The sequence below is a fragment of the Archocentrus centrarchus genome, unplaced genomic scaffold (assembly GCF_007364275.1).
Source record: "Archocentrus centrarchus isolate MPI-CPG fArcCen1 unplaced genomic scaffold, fArcCen1 scaffold_41_ctg1, whole genome shotgun sequence".
NCBI classification, from domain to species: Eukaryota; Metazoa; Chordata; class Actinopteri; order Cichliformes; family Cichlidae; genus Archocentrus; species Archocentrus centrarchus.
In genome coordinates, this window is record NW_022060267.1 from 30,132 (window position 1) to 40,312 (window position 10,181).

The following is a 10,181-nucleotide window of genomic DNA, read 5'->3' on the forward strand; positions in this document are numbered from 1 at the left end:
GTCCTCCTCAGACTCACACACACACTTCGCTGCAGTTTGAGGACTGTAAAGTGTGTGTGACCTTATATGGTGAAGCACAGAGAAGTGAAGTGTGTGTGTGTGTCTGTGTGCACGTGTGTGTGAGTGTGTGATGGAAAAATCACATTTTGAGTATGTAAATTGACTTTTATCACAAGTGCTTTTTAAAGACGACACTTGTCGCGTCTGATAGGAAACAAAGTTTGAACTAGAATCTTCTTCGAAGGCCACGCCCACTTCCTGCCTCTAGGTCGTACTTCCTGTGACTTACAGTCGCACACATGCACAGGACTCCTCCACCCTTGCACCTCTGCAGAGATGAGCAGAGGCTCACCTCATTCAGAGGAGGAGGAGCATCATGCTGAGATGCTTCAAAAATGGCGTCTTTCAGACGGTTTGTGGTCGCTTTGCTGCTTTTATACCAACAGGAAGTGCGACTCCGCTCCTGCACGGGCCCAGAATCAGAGGTCCTGACGCAGAGAAATACAACCAATGACAGCTCTGTGGTAACACAATGAAAACAGGGACTGTGGCAGCTTTCAGCAGCACTCACATTAAACCCCACCAGAGCTTCTATGCAGGCAGATCTGATCCTCTGTGGGGACCTGCTCCCAGACAAGTGCCAGAGGTGCTGCCTGCACGGCTCCCAGGAGGACAGTGGTCCCCCCACCACCCCCCACGATCATCCCATGACGGTGTAGCAGCTCGTGCAGAGCACAAGTTTCATAATTTTGTGCCTTCCCTGGGAAGTTGCATCATCCTCTCACAGAGTGCCGTGCAAAAGTCTTGAACCACCTTTTCTTTATATTTGGTGTTATTTCCTGTCCTGTCTGCAGGAACAGTTTTCACAGTCTAAACCTGATGGTCCTTTTCTGCATCCATAACTCCATTAATTCTGACATTAATCTCCAGCCCCACTGGCTGAGAAGCAGCTCCAACCATGACGGAGGCTCCACCCTGTTTCACAGAGCTGCAGACTCTCTCATGGCTCCATCAGACCCGGTCCCCTGATGTTCAGCCCTTCCACTGAGACCATCTCTGAGGAGGCTTCAGGTCCAGATGCCCCCTCAGCATTTTTCCTGTTCATCTGCTGCCTGTAGTTTTTCTTTTGTCCTCCTCTTCTCCAGTTTCCTGAGCTGCACGGTGCTGAGATATTCCGGGTCGGAAGCTGACTGCTCTTTGACATCACGACCTTCCTGTCAAACTGTTATCTTTGAAATCTCTCACAGATTCAGCTAAAGATACAGTTAAAATGGGCTCTCTGCCAAATCATCTGTTATGTGTAGACACAGGACTGGTTCAGTCCGTGAGTGTGGAGCCTTCCATGTTTGAATGATTGACAGGTCACAGTCAGTGGCTTAAACAAAAACATAGGACCATTAAAATTATGGCTTTATTTTGAAACCTGTTCTGGAGATACCTCATCTTCCCCTCTTCTTCTGTGGCTGAGTTTATCTCAGCTATTCCAACATGTTTATTAACATATAATTTTAATTTGCCATGCTGTAGCTGTGGTGCAGTGTGCGTCTCTTTAATATCAAACCTGTGTGCAGAGCCCAGACTCAGAGATCACGCTGCACACGCTGATATCCGCCGGCCCATTGGCTGCGGTGCGGTTTGGTTTAATGTCGGGGGGGCGGGAGCAGTCTGCTCATATTTGACTCTACAAACTCCAGAAAAGCTGTGACTGCAGGAAGTTTCAGGAGTGCTTCACATCTTATTCTACTGGATTAAAGCTGACGTGCAGCAGGTTCGCTGACAGGCGTTTTATCTGACAGGTAACCTGCAGGTACTGGTCCTACAAATGCTCCATGAGATCCTTCAGAATATGAAGTAGCCCACAGCAGCAGACTGAAGCCTCCTGAGTAAAGACTCACCATCCTGCAGCAGCGCAGCCTCCGGCCCATCGTATGAGAAGCTCTCACACCTGTGGCCTCGCAGCCAGAGCTGCAGCCTCACTGTCTGACGTGTGCTGCCCCCTGCTGGACACAAGGAGCTACAACAGGAGGCTCAGAGGAGGTTGGTCCTGCTCCATTCAGAGATCAGAACATTTAAAAACAATAAAGGAGCGCATCCCTATGAACCAATCAACAACCAGAACACCAGACAGACTGTATCCTGGCCCAATCAGGCTTCAGCTCTCTGACACGTCAGCTTTATATGAATCAATAAAATTTATTGACTTTATTTCGAGCTAGGGCCACATCTAGTAGGCAGTAACACAGAATAAATGTGTGTGTGTGTGCAGGGACAGATGAAGAGCTGCACGGCGTGCTTCTCCGCTGTCTGCCTGCCTGCACTAACCAAGCAGGTGTTACACAGAGGCTCCGCCCTCCATCAGTCTGCTCCACTTCCTGAAGTCCAACATGGTCGTCCTCTCAGGGTTGGTGTTTTAGTAAAGATATGCTTCCTGTTACTACATTCACACTCTCAGCTTTGGGTTCAGCATCTTACCCGGAAAAACCAATCAACACTGGAGGAGGCGGGATCAAACCACTGACCTTCTGATTGGCAGACAACCCGCTGAACCCCCTGAGCCACAGCCACCTTTCACTTGAAACTTCAGGAATATTTCAGGTTAAGGTGCTTTGCATTCAGTGGAAAGGTCTGAAGCTTGATGGAAAAAGTGGATTTAAACAGGTGCCATAGAGGAGGAAGTCTCTTCACTCAGCAGGCACCTCCAAACTCCTCTGGGCTTTTATTCTGAAGGCTCCATCTGAACTGATTACATGCAGGATCGACAATCCGATCGGACAAATGCTCGAAACCTTCATTCACTCATTCACCCAACCTTCTTTGACCCTGGAGAACAGATCGGTAAATGACCAGCTTAATCGATGTTAGCCGCTAACGACCAGGCTAACTGGGCGTGGCTAATGTGCGACCCCGGCAGAAACAGGAAGTGCTGCAAAGGAAATCACAAAGCGACAGGAAAACAGAGTGAGGTCTTTATTCATCCACGTTCTCCTCAGCCATGGCCGTTACTACGGTTACACATCAATCCCATGATGCTGTGTGTTGTTGGGGAGACGGGGGCGGGGCTTCTACAAATAAGACTTCTTAATCACTGAAAACAGAATGATGTCTGAACTACATTTCATTTACATTCTTTACAAAAAGAATTCAGAGTGTGTGTGTGTGTACCAAACCGTGTGTGTGTGTGTGTGTGTGTGTGTGTGTGTGTATGTGTGTGTGTGTTAACCTTGGTACAACCGTTTTAAACACTGTTTGTTCACTTTAAAGGAGCAGCTCACAAAGCCCGGACTGCTCCTTTAATCTGACGTTTGACAGGTTTGTGCTGCAGTCTGAGTGTGTGTCTGTATGTGTGTGTGTTAAACGTCGAGGACGTAGGTCTTGTAGAGGCGGTTCATCTGCTCCAGGAAGATGAAGGTGAGGACGGTGTGCGGTCCGAGGCGGGCGTAGTACGGAGTGAAGCCCTTCCACAGGGAGAAGAAGCCCTCCTTCCCCACCACTCGAACCAGCACCTCCTGATCCCAACACACAAACGTCAGCCAGTGAGCGCAGCTGTGGAAAATTCCACACTTACTGTAACACAGACACTGTACACTCACCAGCCACTTTATTAGGTACACCTGTTCAACCACTCATTAACACAAATATCTAATCAGCCAATCGCACGGCAGCATCTCAGTGCATTTGGGCAGGTAGATGCAGTCAAGACGAGCTGCTGAAGTTCAAACTGAGCATCAGGATGTGGAGGAAAGGTGACCTGAGGAGAACCTGAACATTTCACAAACTGCTGACTTTCCCACAGAACCATCTCTGAGGTTTACAGAGGAACAGAGGGAATATCCAATGAGCTGCAGCTCTCTGGGAGAAAAGTCAGAGGTCAGAGGTGAATGGACAGTCTGCTTTGAAATAGGCCCTCACTACAGCTGAGGTATGCAGAAGAGCATCTGTGAACCCTCACATGTCAAACCTGAAGCAGACGGGCTGCAGCAGACTGGCCCCTCCCCGAGGCTGCAGCTCACACAGGCTCTGCACAGCTGGACACCAGAGGGCCAGAGAAGCTCTGCAGACGCTCGGCTCAGACTGTGGTGTAAACAGCACGAGAGCATGGATCCATCAGGCTGTTCAGGCTGCTGCTGGGGGGGCACACTGTGGGCTCCTCAGCACCACCTGAGCATCGTTAAACCTCACAGCCTTCCTGAGTGTTGCTGCTGACCTCAGTGTATCATCTCCTGATGGCTGCATCCAGCAGGATACCACAGCAGGTCACAAAGATCAGATCAGCTCACATGCTTTCCTGAACATGACTGAACTCTAAGATTCCCATCATGGATGCAGCTGATAGACCTGCAGCAGCTGTGATGCTGTCACATCAACAGGAAACAGGCTGTACCTAATAAAGTGGCATGTTACCGTATACAGCATGGTGCCAGAGCATCAGAAAATACACAAGTGTGCTAGGACACCTGATCTGAGGAACATCAGAACACACAGAACATGAAGGTTCTCACAGGACGCCTTAAAGACAGAACTGAACTGAAACCAGTGTTAAACCTGAGTCATGTGACTAAGCCTCACAATGATCGGGAACACTGACGCACACTGAGCCCTGATTACGAACACAGAGGTCAAAGGTCAGCAGCAGACTCACCAAACCGTTTTTGTACTCGGGCTTCCCGTCGATCATCTTCATGTTCTGGATCCTGAGGAGGAGAAGGAGAAGGTCAGACTGAGCTCGACCTCAGAAGGTGACATCATCAAACTCGCTCGTCTCACCTGGTCTTCACGATGTCGACGGGCATTGAGGCTGCCGTGGTAACCAGACCACTGATCATACTGGCACAGAAGTGGCACAGAATATCATCTCTGAAGTAACCTGAAAGCATACACACGGGTTCATGGCGCGCGTGTCGCTGCGAGGTGTGTTTATGTGTGTGCGTGAGTGTGAGATCAGCACCTGAGTCGAGCAGCGCCTGTTTGGACTGCGAGTACGAGGCCAGCTGAGCGGCGTTCACCACCACCGCTCGGGCCATGGTGGGAATGCAGCCCTGCAACACACGGAGTTACTGTCAGTTCCTGAAACACCGGGAATGGTTTAATCCCGGCGGGAAGCGAGCGCTGCACGGAGCAGGTCTGCAGGCATCTCTGTGGGAAGGTGACCAGTGAGGGCAGAGGAGCTGGCATAGACGGGTGTGAGCAGTTTAGCATCCGTGAGGTTTAAAGATAATCATTTCATCAGTGCAGCTGGCCAGAATGGATACTGAGAGGTTAAACTGCCCCCTGCAGGACCGTGAGGGTACTGCAGGGGCATTTTCAACCCTTATCAAGTGCAATGATTCCATGTTTAAGAGTTATAGAGTGTTTATGATCTAACCACAAACTGAAATCACTCTTCACTGTTTATCTGTTTGCATCTGCCGCTCGTCTGTGCAGGGAAACCGTTCCAGACTGCCAGCTACAAAAGGAGGAAGCAGCAGCTGAGACTAACGAGCAGGACCTTCAGCTGGAGGAACACAGGTTATTCACAGAGTAACGTGCACCTGAGAACAGAGACGATGACGAGTGTTCGTATTAAACACAGGAGGCCTTTAGATCGAGGTGCGGCATTCTTCACTGTGGGAATGGCTCATTTAGGAGACACATATTTAATATTTCAGGAACATTAAAGGTAACATTTTCCATAACATCCCAAGAACCAGCTGGGAATTTAAAACACGGGACAACATGTTAAAATCATGTTTCAGGCAACAACATCCACTGCACAATCTTTTTTTTAATAAAAGCTGCAACCGTACCCCACCGTTCTTATTTCACACCTAATACAGGAAGCTCAAAGAACTAGAAGGCTAAAAAAAATGAAGACTAAAAAACAAGTCTAATGTTAGATTTTCCTGCATCCATGAAACATGGCGTCCCTCAGGGATCCATTTTAGGTCCTCGTTTATTCTCAGCAGACACGTCCGCCCCTCGGCTCCGCCTCTCAGAAACAATCAAACTGAAACAACAGACACTCAGTTTTATCTGCTGCCTGCTACGCCTGACAGCACCTACTCAGGGTGAAGAGACGAACCTTTTCAACAATTAAATGACTGTCTGGACTAATGACGCATCATCCAAGCCCCAGTGAAGAACAACACCATGATAATGATGGGAAGCTCACCCTCCACAGCGTGGTGACTCCTTCTTCTCTGGTGATTCGAAAGAGGGCATTAAAAACGTTCTTGTAGCCCCTCCTCTGGTCTGGAGGCAGACTGCAGACACACAAACAGCGAGGAAACGCCTGCGGTCACGTCCTGTTCATACTACGCTCACAGGTGCTGCAGGTAAACAGAGTCTCACCGTCCGTCAGCTGTCATCCTGATCAGAGCCACCTCTGCTGGTGTTCCCACAAACGCCCCAATGGCTCCAGCCGTCATACCGATCGCAGCCTGCAGGGGGAGCACTCTGTTACTGAGCAGCACAGCGAGCATTCTGCCATCAACAGGTTATTATTCACCTGTCTTCAGCTGGTTTTAGACCGAACTACTCACACCTGTGCAGCTGATAGCAGAGCTAACAGCCTTCCAGCCTTGCACTGTGAACCAAGCGCACCTTGAGGAAAAAGTTCGGCGGCCGTCCGTCAGCTCCGGTCATTTTCTCAAACAGGATGGTGTAAATTCCCAGACGGGTCGTCGTGTACGTCGCCTGACGCAAAAGACCTGCTGACAGACTGACAAACACACAAACAAACACACGATGAAGCAGGGAGATGATGCACGAGTTAAACTGATAAAATCCGGGTCGGCTGAAGCGTCGTACCCGGTGTAGATGCCTTGCACGCCCTCGTTTTTCAGGATGGAGAACAGGGCGTGGAAGCTGGTTTTGTACTCTCGGGCCTTCGTCCCCTGACCGCTCAGCTGCATCCTGTTCTTCACCAGGTCCAGCGGCTGCACGAACACTGTGGCGCCCATCCTGGAGACACAGGTGAGAGGAGATCAGCACAGGTAGGAGGACTACAGAGCCAACCAGGGACAGCGTTTACACACCACCAACTGCTTTATGACAAATTCAAAGACACAGCAAAACCTGGGAATTCAGACATTTTTCCAGTGTATTGAACATTTCTAATGAACAGATTTTACTGTAACGCATTAAATTATACCTCCAACAAACTTTGGTCTGATGTTTGAAAGACTCGACGTTTCCACTAAAGTCCAAAGGATCAGTTTACCCCCCCCCCCCCCCCCCCCAAAAAAAAAAAAATCCCTCAAAAATTACATTTATAGTTTCATCAAAATTTCACACTTAGTGGGAGAATAAGACGAGGAGGAGCTGAGCTTTGTTTACACTTAAAAGTTAAAGAAAGCTGGAAACGATGAAGGCATGAAAACCTCGATACCCCTTAGACCTGCTCACAAATGCACTGATCTGGTGCCCGAGCTGCGCCGTCGACAACACGAAAACAAACAGTGGACTGTACGACTTTTAGTCCAAAGTCTAAAAGGTGAGGATTTGGTTGAGTGCAGCTCGAGGACAGAGGTGAATTCATGCTCCTGTTCACGGTGAAGCTGCAGCGATGTGGTAACGCCACAGCGATAAGCGTTCTGCGATATGAAGAGCTGCCACTGTGAGTTTATCAGGAGGTCAGAGTTCAGCCTGAGCGGCCTCTGAGGAAACACAGGCTGCAGGCAGGTGAGAGGGCGCGGGGTAAAATCCATTCAACTCCCGATGATAAAAACGTGTCTGAGGATGCTGGGACACGTTGGCGTCTTCATCTCTGTTATCGCCATGCTTCAGAGCAGAGCGTTTTCTAGTGAGGTCAGCACAGGTGAAGGTGAGTGTGCAGGTGACCAAAGATGAAGGAAACATCAGGTAAACAAAAGGAAAGTGGCGTCCACATTTCCACAAACACATGGAATTATTTAGTTAAAAAAAAAACAGGGATGGGATGAAGGAGGTGGACCTGACCTGTGGGAAGTGTTCATTCTGACCATCAGGGCCAGCTCATGTGTCACCATTCTGCGTTACCGACACCTGAGGAGGGCGGGGCTACAGGTAAATCAGCTCACCAGCTGGACAGACTGACCTTGATGACACTGCCTCCACTCAGCACCAGCTCATAAATAACACCGCAGACACGAGCTTCCTCTGAAGTGTGCCTGAGGTCTCCTTTAGGGTGAGGAGCCGGATGCTCAGGGCAGAGCCACTGCTCCTCCACATCAGAAGGAGCCAGCTGAGGTGGATTGGACACCTGACCGGGATGCCCCCCGGGTACCTTCTGGATTGAGATCATGTTTCTCAGCTGGCTTGGGAACACCTTGGTGTCACAAGGAAGTGGTAGAGGAGGTCTGGGCACCTCTGCTTAGACTGCTGTTCTCAAGACCTGGAGAAGTGGTGGAACATGGACGCCATGGTTCAGCCCTGATTACACTGCATTGTGGGCAGTGCCTGCAGTCACACGGCGTCAGCCTCTGATGACGAAGGTCTTCAGGCCTGAGACACGGAGGTCCATTCCTTTACTGATAAACACCACGGACAGAAGCAGACTGTCTTTTCCTCGGGTAAAAGCTGGTCTGATGTGAGCCTGTGCTCCCACACTGGATTATTATGATGATGATGATGATGATGATGACAGAGAGCAATGAAGAAGTGAACTTTTATAAGAAAAGGTCTGCAGGCGCCGCTCCAAACAGCCAGACTGTGCTGCATTTCTGTAGGTGTGAGGATGTTCTCCTCCAGTCTGAGATCAAACCCAACATGCGGTGACCTTTAACGGGTTATTATGAGTGTGTTCCACCTGCTGAAGTAACCTGATACTCACACACTTTATACTGCAAACATTACTAACAAAGAAAGCAGCCTGGATTACCTCATTTCCTGTCAGATACTCATATTAACCATGAGGTCAGGTTCAGTGATCTCTGTGAGCCAAGATTGGTCTGAACACTCAGTTTATCGTAGTTTTCTCCTATTTTTGGATCTGTATGATGTCAGAGGGGGTATAAGCCCCACTCACCGACCACTGGGGCTCAGTATGTGATAGGAAAGCTTGTTCTGGTGTGTGAATGGATGCTAAGCAGCTCCAGGAGAGCCCGGCTCATTAATGTTTGTGTGAAAACTGAGATCATAATCCACGATTACAGGTTTAACATCTCCTCATAGATCTCACTGACCCTGGCTCACTTCAGAGTCGGAATCGGGTTACAGCATCATAAAGCTGCCGGCTAACAGGCTACCGGGAGCTCAGCCTGGAGACCCGAACAGAGGGGCCCCTGAGCGGCCTGACCTCCGCTGAGCCACCGTTGTTAGCCTGCTAGCACGGTTAGCCTGGAGGAGTCCTTACTGTAAAGTCCAGGCGGGACGTTTTAAGCCATATTTTACGGGATATAAGCGGGACATTTCCGAGTCTTTCCCGCAGAGTTTGGCATGTTTAAAACAGCCCGCTAACACACACACGGGGGCGCAGAGGGCTGCATGACACCGGGGTGCTGAGGAAAAGTGTCCACGCTCCTCTGACAGCCAGCACCGGCTGCTAATCATCAGGGAGCCATGAGCGCGGCGCTCCCCAGCAGCCGCGGGCCGCTGTGCTGCCCTTCACCGCGGCAGGGTGATGACACGGAGCAGGTTACAAGACCAGCGCTGCGCTCTCCTCTGACCCCTGACATTAACGCGTTAGCACGGCAGCTAGCCGCAGCACCTACCCGGCCAGTCCCCCGAACAGGAACTTGATGGCCTTCGGGGAGGTCTTGGGTTTCGCCTCCGTCATGTTTTCCCCCGGTCGTTCAGTGGCCGCAGAGTCCGCGTTCAGAATCCCGCCGCCCGCCTGCCTGTGTGCCTCCGAGACGGGCCTTCCGACTGCTTTCTCTCCGTGACAGCAGCGGTAGAGAGCTCTGCAAGGTGACTCTATGCAGTCCGGAGACACGAAGAGCAGCGGACCAATCAGGAGGCGAGGAACGAGAATACGAAGGCTGACGAAAAACGACGATTATCATGCTCCCTTCAGGCTCTCCTTTAAAGTCGTACATCTGAACGCTTCAATTTGCACAGTTGAAGTGATGCCATACACAACATATTAGTGTTAATAGTGTTCATAATTAAAATGTTATTTTAAAATTACATTTAACAACATCTAAATATGTCAAACGGATTACAATGTCTAATAATTTAACCCAATTACACGTTTTAACAGTCTTGTCCTTGATGACGAGCCTTCC

General features: G+C 49.8%; 1 protein-coding gene across 1 annotated transcript; it reads right to left on the bottom strand.

The window, feature by feature from the left end:
* Nucleotides 1–2,951: 2,951 nt before the first annotated feature.
* LOC115777015 (mitochondrial 2-oxoglutarate/malate carrier protein) lies at nt 2,952–9,874 on the bottom strand. The gene is made up of 9 exons (XM_030724822.1): nt 9,669–9,874; nt 6,787–6,939; nt 6,580–6,697; nt 6,328–6,416; nt 6,149–6,239; nt 4,946–5,036; nt 4,765–4,864; nt 4,640–4,691; nt 2,952–3,506 (listed from the first exon to the last, which is right to left on the bottom strand). Exons 1-9 carry the CDS (start codon nt 9,731–9,733, stop codon nt 3,351–3,353), a joined length of 915 nt encoding a protein of 304 aa, XP_030580682.1. The 5' UTR covers nt 9,734–9,874; the 3' UTR covers nt 2,952–3,350.
* Between the last annotated feature and the right edge of the window lie 307 nt (nt 9,875–10,181).

Coding starts and splice junctions, on each gene's coding strand:
- LOC115777015 (XM_030724822.1), bottom strand. CDS start 9,733: ATGACGGAGGCGAAACCCAAGACCTCCCCGAAGGCCATCAAGTTCCTG. Junction 6,417..6,579: donor CGCCGAACTTTTTCCTCAAG/GTGCGCTTGGTT, acceptor CTCCCCCTGCAG/GCTGCGATCGGTATGACGGC. Junction 3,507..4,639: donor CCGAGTACAAAAACGGTTTG/GTGAGTCTGCTG, acceptor TGTTGGGATCAG/GAGGTGCTGGTTCGAGTGGT.